At 38.0% G+C, this 12,081-nt stretch overlaps 1 protein-coding gene across 2 annotated transcripts in view; it reads right to left on the bottom strand.

Moving 5' to 3' along the window:
- The window catches only part of INPP4B (inositol polyphosphate-4-phosphatase type II B), a 329,605-nt gene that overhangs the window by 210,225 nt on the left and 107,299 nt on the right, over positions 1 to 12,081 (bottom strand). For both annotated transcript variants that reach the window (XM_063335598.1, XM_063335597.1), the window contains exon 3: positions 2,385 to 2,469. In XM_063335598.1, the coding sequence (XP_063191668.1) occupies positions 2,385 to 2,469 (85 nt within the window). The remainder of the gene's footprint in view (positions 1 to 2,384; positions 2,470 to 12,081) is intronic.

The raw sequence follows: 12,081 nt of genomic DNA, 5'->3' as shown, positions 1-12,081 counted from the left end.
TAGTCTCCAATTCTCACTCTTACTCAAGTCTCCTAGGATTCAGACCACCACTCAAAGAAAGACGGAGACAATCAGCCAAAAGCTCAGTCTAAAACCCCCCCCATGTTTCCAAGTTGAACCCCCACCTGATTTTCTTCATCTTGCAGCCTGCAAGACGAAGAAAATGTCCCTTCCCAGCTGCACCACAAGTTAAATCTCACAGATCAACTTTGCCTTCTTCCTTGGAGCTTCTGCTGTGTTCTGGCACAGCTCTCCTCCATCTGTTCCACAAGGAATTTGACATTGTAAGCAGGTATGTCCTCCTATCCTGCTTTCACCCAAATCCTTTAAAGTCCCAGATACAGATTTTAGAGCTTTTTTTGGCTCCCAGTGGCCAATGGATATATTCTTGTGACAATGCAGATAGTTTTTCATGATTGAAACCCCCATTGACAAAGATCTCTCTTCTTCGTTCCTGGATTTTGCTTTTGTCCCCTCTTTTGTCTTCAGAATTTTGTTCCCTCCTACAGTACATGGGTTATTATTTCACTTCTTTTGGTATTTTATCCTCACTCAGTACACAGTATATCATTTTCATTTGTCTTCAGTTTTGTTCTAATACATTGTAATAGTCTGGCTTGCCTTTTCTTTTCCAGCCCAACAAATCATCAGCCAGGCTCTTGTCCTTGGTCTCCAGCACAGGAAGACTGCCAAGTTTAAAATCCATTTCTCCTCTACCTGTCTGACTCTTCCTCTATCTTCTGTTGTTCTTCCTTTGGTCACGCCCCAGGCACTGATCATCATTTGTTGGCTCTGCATATCTGGAGTTTTCTGTACTGTTTCCTCTTTTCTACTTTAAAATGTTTTTAGAGGTGAGTCAGAACACCACCCTTATCTCAAACCAAACTACCAACCTTCAAACTTTGTTTTAGAAAGGAAGAGAAATTGCTGCCTGAGAGAGAGACTAACTACGTAAGTATATTTCTCCCTCCACACGTATTCACAGTCTTTTTCTCCATAGGCAGCCTGAAGTGTTTACTCAGTACTCATTGTTGTCTACTTCCCCAGCTTTTGGACTTAAAATCTGCCAGTCTCGCTGCCACAGAAACTGTCCCATTTGCAAGCTTCAGAATTAATTGAAAGAATCCTGTCACCAATTACAACTGTATTCTTGGTTCAGTTCAGCAGCATTATATTCAAGCAAGAAGGGAACTGACATGACTGTCTTTATACCCAAACTGTAACACCACTGCCTCATAGAGCTGATGATTCCAGTCAGTGAATTGGAATCAATAAGGGCATAATTAGAAAAGTCTCAATTTGAGAGCCAATGGTAATCAATCAGCTGTTCTAGTTCAGCAAAGCAATGCTTCCAAATCCAGAAAGCAGACCTGTTTAACGCAGTGCCTCAACATCGGGCACAAGACATACAAGTTAAGTCCACTGCTAAAGACGCAGTATTTGAGCTATTGCCCAGAATACTACCCAGAAAGGGATAAAACCCACAATGAATGCATTTTGAGTCACTGCCTTCTCAAATGTGACCAAACACTTAAGAATCACTTCAGCAGGTGAGGACAAAAGTTAGCATTAATGCAACATTTTCCTTAAGGGGACTGGAGATTCTGGTGAGTACAAAAAGTGAAGGTAGGAACTTCTACTAAACGTAAAGCTGGCCAGCAAGCCCACAAACGCAGCATAACCTTTTTTCTCCCCTGTAGCTAGTTTTACTAGCCTACCAAAACTGCTCTTAGAGCATTACAGCTAACATAAATGGGCAAATTGATCTAAGGACTTCAAAACTCTGCAGTGGTATCAGTAGGAATCTAAGTCATAACAAATTTCTAACACAATGGATATTTGAGTTGTTCCTGCAGAGAAAACTCTATGTCAGCATTTTTTCCAAATAAATTCTTTCCACTAAAATACCGATTCTGATTTCTATGAAAGAACTAATTTTTTTCCTACTGTTTTTAACAATTTTATTAATGAAGAGTTGACAGAAGCTGAGAAAAACAGGAACCCCTTCATTTAATAGGGAGGTTGGCAATGATGAATCATTCAAGAATAAGATGAACTGGCAATGCATCAACATAAATCCCATATTGTACACAATACATAATGAACCAGACAATCAAACTTCTATTTATTGTCAGAGGAAGAAGATGACATAAGACTTTCACTTGATTTTAGAAAAAGTAAATCAAAAGCTTTTAGGATTTTCTTTTTAGGCATGAATTCAGAGAGAAGCAGTATTTAGATGTACGCATCTAACAAACAACAGGATATATTTTAGCAAAGTTTTTAGCGAAGTTTCACGTCTGGGTGGTTGGTTTTTGTTGTCATTTTTGTTCACAGAAATAAAAAAAATTCACTCTGAACATACTGAGCTGTGTTTTACTTACTGAGAACTATTGAAACATCTGTTTTACTCCTGAACTCCACAACCCAGCAGCGCTCCAGGATTACCACTTCAGAGACTTCAGAACTCTGCGAGACATAAAGATGACAAAACGTTAGGATTTGGAACCTGACGGAGAAATCCTTGTTTGGCTGTTCACATCCGACGCAATTTGTACATGTAAAGAAAACAAAGCATAACAGTCACTAGATGGATACAGGCATGCGTTAATTACTGATCTGTGCCATCCTACTTCAGCTCAATGAGCTGGAATGGAAATAAAATGTTAGAAAAGACCATGCAGGAAACTAAGAAAAAAGGAACTCAATAGTTTATTTTTTTCATATCATAGGTATTCAAAAGTTTAGGTGCCACTTCATTCCTAAGCAAATCAGACAAGCCCAGCTCATTCCAACTTCCATATTTACTAATAAGTCCGAATCAAATGTTGTCTTCTATTCAAACAGTAGGATGATTTCAAGTGAACAAAATAACATGCAGTCTTACAGGAGGCATTTCTCTTCAATTTTCATTTAAAAGGGATTTCTTTGCCATCACTTGAAACTTTGAATGTTGTCTCTAGCTATGCAATTCAAATGACATTAAGTGATATGGACCTATTGCAGAGCGCAATATGATACAAATTACCGCTATCATTTTTTGTGAGTCCTCTGCAGAGAAGATGCAGACTCTTCTTCTAGTTTAGTAAGTGTGACTCATTTTTCAGAAGAGTGAAGCTATCAATCTCTCCCTCAGAATTAATCTTTTTTCCCTTAAAACTTTTATTATCCATTTTTTATCCCTAACATCTAGTAACAAATAACCCTTAGAATATGCACCCATACACTTCCTCATTGCAGGTTCCCAATATGAATGCCGCAGAGCTCATTCTCTACTTCAGTGAGTTTCTGCAGGGATGAATGTAAATTCTTGTTTTAACTTTCCTTCCTCACGTACTTCTTTATTCCAAGCGATCCTAAAGATAAATTTTTTTTCATATTGTAGATCGATTTTACCAAAAGCATGAACTTTAGTTCCACATATTTGACACTTAATGAATGACTTCATAAAAAAAGTTCACATTTCTAACACCTGCCTAATACACACAAGTTTTCTTGTCTGCCTCTTTCTCTGCATTTATACTGTGTTATTTGGCCTGCCAGAATCAGACTCAAACTTTTTGCCAGGAGTTTCACAATCATTTTTAAACGGGTACACCTTAATCGTGCATTTTCTCACAAAAAGGCCCTTTGCTTACCTAGTAATAACATTGTCTTTCATGAGCAAAAAAGTGAAAACTTAATACAGTAGGACTGTAAGACTGATCAGTAACAAACAGGTAACATTTCAGAAAGTCTAACAAGGATGTCCTTGAGAAAGTCTATATTTATTCCCTCCCTCCCACCTTTTACCACTTACTAAATGAATACTCCAAACCCAGTTATCAAAGCACAAATCAACATCCAAAGCTGACAAAAGGTTAAAATAAAACACAGGTGTGGGGAAAAAGCACACAATGTTATATTGAAATATGCCAGAAGTCAAGACAGAAAGTTTAATAGACTAAGAAAAAGCAATCAGATTTCTCTAGAAACCACTCGTACATTGGCTTCTTTGAAATATTATTCAGGCTGGGCTGGTGTAAAAGGGATGTATTGTCCTGTAGACTGAAAAACAGCTAATTGATTGGTTTTTAAAAAAAGAAAAAAGAAAAAAAAATGGGACAAAGTGGTGAAACAGTGCAGTGAGTCTGGGGAGAAATACCAGTGCTACATTGGGAACTTTTTTATTTACAGAATGCAGCAAGTCAAGCATACATGGTAACCCAGAGGCAATTCGCAGGTGCTCTCAAGCGAGGCGTTCTTTGAGGTTCTACCAGGGAAAGTAAAATACAATAAAGTCTTTATGAGAAACAGCTAAAATCAGCTTGAGAAAATAGGCAATAATACTTCAAAAAAAGAAAAAAAAAACAAAACAGCAGACTAATTAGGAAGAGTTCTCTGCTGCAATGATGCTGATTTTAATTCTTTAGATTTTGAAGCAAGATATCAACACTGATGTAGTCTCCCAGATAACCCTCACCTGTAAAGTGGATAATGCAGCCCTATTCCTCCAAGAGCTGGCAATCTTTCAGAGAAGGTATGACCAAAAGAAGGGGTTTATTGCAGAAGTTAATAAAGGTCTGAGACAATGTAACACTCAGCTGTGAGTATGTGAAAGACTCCCATCCAGTCTCTGTCCAAAAAACAGTCAATCAATTCTAACAGCTTCTCCCGTTTTCATCCCTACATAAAATAGTTCCTCTGCTGACATTCATGCCCCGCAAACAAAACATGCAAACGTGACAACCCCTTAGACTTAACATTTCCTCCAAAACATGTATCTGCAGTAAGTAGAAGCCTGTCAGTATATGAAAAGAAGCAACTCCCTGTTGGATGGCTTTCAGACAAGCCAGGTCTTCGGAAAGGCTGGAATGAAGAATCAGAGTTTCCATGCAGTTTGCTATAGTTGCCAAGACTTAAAGGCTTGATGTTTGGATTTGTATATGAAAGGCATACATATAATACAAACAAATTGGCAAGTGGTTAGCAAAAAAAGAGCTATCAAAGAATTAACAAGGATTTGTGTTCGTAAGGTTTATCTCACAATGTAGTTGACGTACAACAGCCAACTACAAACACAAGAGAGGACGGTTTGGAGTATTTCAAGCTTTCTGCATTTTAAGACACTAGATGCTGCAGCACAAGAGCCTCTTTAGAGACAAGTTACTCCACTCCCTACACCAGTGGAAGCTGGAGTGAAACAGTGCTGCAACTTCAAATGAATCTGAATGCTTTTCCAAGACACACAATCAAGTACAGTGATCAGAGGATATGCACTTATGTTTTCTGTATGTGAGGGGGAACAAGAAGGGAAACAAGAAAAAAAGATGAAAGAGCATAAGGCTGCCAGAAAAGAAAGTACATGTTGCTGCAAAACATCTCCCACACCCTGACACAAAACCGGAGAAAAAGACCTTCAGAATTTCTATTATTGCAGACTTTTCATCATTCAGATGAGCTATGCTCTGTCTGTCACACAAAAAGCTAACAAGAAATTTATTTACAAATAAAATGACAAAATTGCAATCAAGGGAACTGTTACGCGTATCTGACCGAGATCAGCTTTGTTTTTCAGTATCTGAAGAGATCCAAAATTTCTCTCTCACTTTAAGTGTTTAGTATGAGCTTTTTTGGACTACCTATTATTTTATTCTTCTAGGTTTGATTTTAATAAAAAGGTAACTTCTAGTGATCTGGTCTTTATGCATGGCAAATAAGATCCAAATGAGAGCTGTAGTAATGTGTTACAATCCAACATACCGGGTTCTTTCTTCCTACCATTGGTAATTTTGGGTAATTTTTATAAAAAACTTACTGGCTCAATCCAGATGCCAAACAGCAACTACACCCTGAATTGTTCCATCTTTCTTAAAATACTGACAAAGTCTACAGGCAGCAGAACCCACCCCACCACCCCCCAGGTCAGCAAATTATTTGAGGAGGAAATTAAATGATTAATGATCTAACTTAAATATCCTAGTAAAACTGCTAAAGTAGAAGAGCGACCAAAACCTAGAATGAGCAGAAACCCTTTCAATTCACTGCCAAATGATTTGCCAAGTTTTGCTATCAGCGTGCTGTTATAAATCCAAAGTACTACTGTACTACCAAATCCACTAATGTCTACTGTAACTGTCATGAATTTCAAATCAGAGCAGTGAAGACATCCCTGTTTCTGCGGAATCTGTGCCTAAAACTGAAATAAGAGACAGTCATACCAAAACACATGAGCAGGTGTCTGCTAACTGCACATTCATACCTACATAACTGTATACAACTCCTTTTAATGTGAAGAAGCATAATTATATTTAACTGGCAACCATCACTCGAGTACCTAGCACCAGATTCACGAGCAATCTGAAGCGTACACTGTGCACAAGATACACATTTTGAGAAGTTTTCTGAAAGAGTAAAATGCAGCATTTTTGCAGTTAGAAAGCGTAAAAATGAAAATCGCTTTCCACAGCAGTGACGAAAGCACACAGTATTTGAAATTACATTGGTACATTTTTTTTTTTTCAGTTGTTTCTAACTCTCTGCACCAAATTTGTAACTACACTATTGCAGATTGCAGCCTGACGTTTTTCTTTGGACTGGGAAGTAAAAGGAGCTTTAAAAAAAATGAAAGCACTGAGAAACTTTTAAAACTGTCAGAATGGGACGTTTGAGCTATTTCTGAATTCTTGTAGATCTGACTTGATGTACCTTTGCGGGGGGGGAAGGAAGTGTGTCATTATGAAAGGGTTTTACAATAGCAGATTTCTCGCGGGGGGGATAAAAAAAAAAAAATGAATCTACTGTTAGCTATATCAAGTCAAGAACTAAACTGACAGCTAAAATGAGAAGCGACATTCCAAGTAACTCCTCTGTGTTAAAACAGTAAGTAGAAAAGTAAAGCTACAGCATTGTAGAAAAAAACAAACACTGCAGAAAGTAAAAATTCTTCCCATAACACATTATAAAAAGCCTCCACAGTCAACCAGGGGCAGGTAGGGGCGTGTGTGAATTTCACAGTTTAATTTTTTAAAAGCTTATTTTTGCAAACTTGAAATAATTAAATCGAAAGTCTTATAGAGTAGGGATGCTGCATACAGCAATATACTTATCTTGCTTTTCAAATCAGTTATTTTCTGACTGCATTTATAAGTATTCATATGATAAAAACAAGTTAAAGACAGAAATTTTACAGAAAGGTAACAAACCATAAATAAATGGACAAAATTATAGTCACACAAAAGTAATGCAGAAGACTATGCTATGGCACAAAAAAAAAACATGAAAATACTTTCAAAATGCGAATGATGAGAGTTGCTTTCAGTTCCTGCTTTTATTAAAGAAACTATTTGCAATAGAGCAGTTTGCCTGAAGGGACTGCTAGCAGCAGGTGAAGTTTATCAAAGTCGTTTGAACCCACGTCATCTCTCCCCAAAATTGCAAAGTCATCACTGTCCACCACTTATTAGAAAACATATTTAATGCCTTCATTGGAATCCTTAGAGGAAAAGTTGGTGACTGAGGAAACCTGAAAGACCAGGTATTTGGATACCGACAAGGCTGCTTTCAGTGACATACAGGCTAGGTGCCTAACTTGCAAGAATGGAAAGCAAAGTGAAGTGCTTACTCCTCAACGTGGACTCTTTCCTCATTCCACCATGTACCTACTTCCCAACTGTGAAAACCTGACTCAGAAAACCTGAGTTTCCTCAGAATCCTACCAAAGGCTGGCTTCCCAGAAGAAGAGCCAGAAGACAGTGAATAGGCACGGCCGCTATCTCTTGGCATGCCTACAGTGCAACCAAAAGTCTGCAACACACACACAACATATAATGGTATTAACCATTATATGGTTAATATAATGCATAGCCTAGTGTTAGCATAACTAGCTCTGACACCGATAGCAGCAAAGTCCTAATGGCATTAAAAATGGCACAAGCTGTACAACTTGCCTATGATCCTCAGTTTTTACAACTTCACAGGTACTGGCAAATGAGCTAGTCAGATTGATACTAGCTCAATAATGCATGCATGAGCTCAGGTCCCGCTTATGACTGCGCTATAAACATTACCACCTACATTTGCTATTTCAGTGTTAGCACAGATAAAGTTCATCACTCGACAGTTAAAGCACAGCTTTTTCATATATACGAGCAAGAAAAAAGCAACAGTAATTTCATTCACAAATAGAAAAGCTAATAATCTTAAAATGTAGGCAGGTACGATGTCTTTTTACAGCAATATGTCCATTACCAAATAGATCAAAATGCACTGTTCTAATTTTGAGGTATGAACAAATGACTGCATGATATATGCAAGCATATAATTTGCAGAATTAAAAACACCCCTTTAAATGTGGGCAAGCAGTATTCAACAATCTGAAATCTTCTTTAATATTATATATTCTTCTGCCATATTAATATTCCCACTCTATGTCTCTTAACTATCACAAAGCCTACGACCCAAGCTTCATTATAAGGAAGAACACGCTTCCTGGGCATCTGATGAGGTGCTTCAATTATTCGAGACAGGCTGTAACCTGGTAGTTCATTGCAACCACCTTTACAAACGGTCAGATGACGGAAAGAGACTCAAATTGTCATTTTCAAAAAATGCCTGACCCCCTGTGATTAGTCCATCATGCAATGCTACCAGATACCAACTTCATGCTGACAATATAATACCGCTAATCTGCATTTGCTCTGGAAAATGTTGTTGATTTACATCACAGAACAAATCCTGCAGAACAGACAAGTACTTTTAATAGACTATTACCTTTAACAAATGTGAATACCTAACCAATAGTAATTTTCTTTTCAGTTTCAAAATGCATTAGTAGTAATAATAATAATAATGTACAAATACCCATTCTCTTAATTCACACCCCACATTCACTCAGTTTATTATGCATGAGCATAATTAAAAAATGAAAATTAAACACTTTCTACATTCTAAACACAGCTTGAAACAATCTCAAATTACCCTTCCTACCTAAAAAGTTAATTATATACAGTTCAGATACGAATTAGTTAAGTTTTTCGAAGTTATATTTTGGTGCAAGACTCCAGTCCTGTATCACAACACATACCTCGGATAATATGCTTTTTTTTAAAAAAAAAAAAATTCTCCCCCTTTGTTCTACACTTTTTGGCTGTCATTTAAAAATGGTGTTATTAATCTCTGGCTCAGTTCCAAATGTATTGCCTTTTTACTTCAAAAATAGCTTAAAATAAGAATTAAATGTTAACTGTATTTTAAAATTAGGTATGACAGCTTAATTACAGCTTTTATCATTTTCAGCAGTACCAGGGAAGGAAGGAAGGCAGAATACAAAAACAGTATTGCTACAGGTATTGGGTGTTTGTAAAATGCATTATCTTTGGATATTTAAAAGTGGACAATGAAGGATGATTCTTTCCACTGGTAAGAATTCTTACAATTCTTACCATTTTATTGCAAATCTTGCAACATCTGGCATAACTTTCAGTAACTCTTGGTTTCTGGAGCCACAATATCACAAGATTTTACTCTAAATCTCAGGCTTCCTGCAGGAGGGGGAAAGTATTAAAAAACAAAAAACAAAAAACCTAAAAAACCAAACACACACACACACAACGAAACCACACCCCAAGCACCCTAAACACAATGTTTCCAGAGATGTTTTTATTGCTTTTTAAACCATGTGCATGATTGTTAAGCCAAACTCCTAAATTTTCAGGGCCATGACTTAAATCTTCAGGGGGTAATACCACCCTTATGAAAGAGGTACAAACAAAATTTCCTTGCCAAAGTCAATTTGAGTCACAAGAGCTTATATCTCTCACATTAAAAGAGGTTCAGATGAAACACCTGATTATATAAAATTACCCCCTTTCTTCAGGAAGCCCAAGGAGTGAGAACGATGGGAAGACCACCAGCCACTCCTTGCGGACAAATTCTCTGCCAAGTTCATTGGGCCTTATTGATGCAGGGAGGTATGCATACCTCTGCAAAGTAAAACACAGCTTGAAGAAAGATTTCAGAAGAATGCAATTTTATTGTCTGCTAGAGGAAGAAAAAGAGATTTCACTGAAGCGTTTGAGAAAATAAACGTTTTACTGGTTTGGGTACGGTTGACTAACAAAAGATGACACATTTTTCTTGATATTTAGAATGCATAAAGTAAGCTTACTAGTAGCCAACATATTATTACTTCCTTTTAAGTAACAATTTCCAGTTGTAAGCTATTAAAAAAAATAAACTTAAAAAAAATAGATCAATGGATGTACTCATTGCACTCCCTACATGAGAACAGAAGTCCTACCTAAATGATTAACAAGCTTTATTTGGTCATTTCAATTCAGTACCAATTTCAGCCCAAATGATATTGTTCCAGCAAGACCCAGTTAAAAGAAACATCATATTTAACACTAGGAGAGTTCTGGTTATTTGTCTTCAACACGTGAGAAATTGCAAAAAAAAAAAAAAAAAAAGAAGCATTTCACACACCAGTAGCCAGGCCCAAATAGATCTCAGTGGAAAGCCAATGCACATATGGATCTGTTATTCCTCTGGCAAACTCTGCTGAGCAAGATTTTACCAGGTCCAATTGCCAAAGGACTGAAGAAGCACGGTAGGATAATTATTGCACTCCATTGCTATGCTGTTCCCCTTGGTGTTGAGAAGAACAAACATGACACAGGACTTCTAGAATGAAGGCACCAATGAACCACTGGAATGGGACCAACAGGCAATACAAAGTCCCCTCCGCAGCAAGCAGAAGACCACTGTTATGAATATGAATATATTTCAGTAAGCAAGTAAGAAGGAAGTGGACAAAATCCCAAGAGCTGAGTAGACCACTAGGAGCAACGGTTCCCTGATGCAGGGTCTGAACATGGGCTGTGAAGCTCCTGCAATAAAGAAAGTGAGAAACAAACACCTTTTCTGGCTTGCACTGAGTCATAGAATGGTTTGAGTTGGAAGGGACCTTAAAGATCATATAGTTCCAACCCCCTGCCATGTGCAAGGACACCTCCCACTAGACCAGGCTGCTCAAAGCCCCATCCAGCCTGGCCTTGAACACATCCAGGGATGGGGTATCCACAGCTTCTCTGGGCAACCTGTTCCAGTGCCTCACCACCCTCACAGTAAAGAATTTCTTCCTCATATCTAATCTAAACCTCCCCTCTTTCAGTTTGAAACTGTTACCCTCGTCCTATCATTACACTCCCTGGTAAAGAGTCCCCCCCCCCATCCTTCCTGTAACCCCCTTTAGGTACTGGAAGGGGCTATAAGGTCTCCTTCCAGAGAAGGCAAACTCTTCTCTTCTCCAGGCTGAACAACCCCAACTCTCTCACAGCCTGAAGTCCCAAGCTATTAAACCCATGCTGAAATTAATTTAGCTACAAAAGCGCCTAAAAAAAGACTCATAGCAATCAGAAAGGGTCGCTGTTTGCAGTCCCCAAAACATAACAGGCACAGAAAGGTGAGACAGCAAGAGTTTATGAGTAAGGAAGAGAGGAGGGAAAGGAGCACGTGCTGGGTATAACACATCTAGCCCACAGCCATAACAACTTCCTTGACTCCCTAGCAGTTCCAGCTAAATTATGGTCTTCATGTTTCTGAAACTGCTTGCTCAAAAGCTAGAGGATGCTTGCCACGAAACTGTATCAGGGAGGGAACAGAGTTACACCGTGTGCCTGACCAAGGCATCCTGATGTGAAGAAATTCAGAAATTGGGGGGTACTATGACCACTCTCCACTCTCTTGGGGATAGGTGATTTTCAACTAAAGGAAACCCTGCAGAATGCTCAACACAAGTTCATGAAAGGGACATTTTGGACAATGAGTGTTCTGGAGACAACAGTTTTCTTTACCTAAGCTAGTTTATGTTTTCCTCACAGATTTGAAATCTTCACAGTTCAGATATTTAATTCTGATTTAATTCTAAAACAGGGTACCTATTTGCCAGAAAGTGTTTAAACAAGAGATGATCCCAAATTGATGGACAAAATGAAGAAAAAGGAAATGGAGAAGGGGAAATATGTACTTGGACTAATTTTATTTAGTAACTTACACCCCTTCATTGTAAAGCAATCATCCTTCAATTGCCATAATTTAAGT

This window comes from Chroicocephalus ridibundus, chromosome 5, assembly GCF_963924245.1.
Source record: "Chroicocephalus ridibundus chromosome 5, bChrRid1.1, whole genome shotgun sequence".
Taxonomy (NCBI): Eukaryota; Metazoa; Chordata; class Aves; order Charadriiformes; family Laridae; genus Chroicocephalus; species Chroicocephalus ridibundus.
Note: the sequence above shows the minus strand (reverse complement) of the source record. Positions and strands in the feature narration are given on the sequence as shown.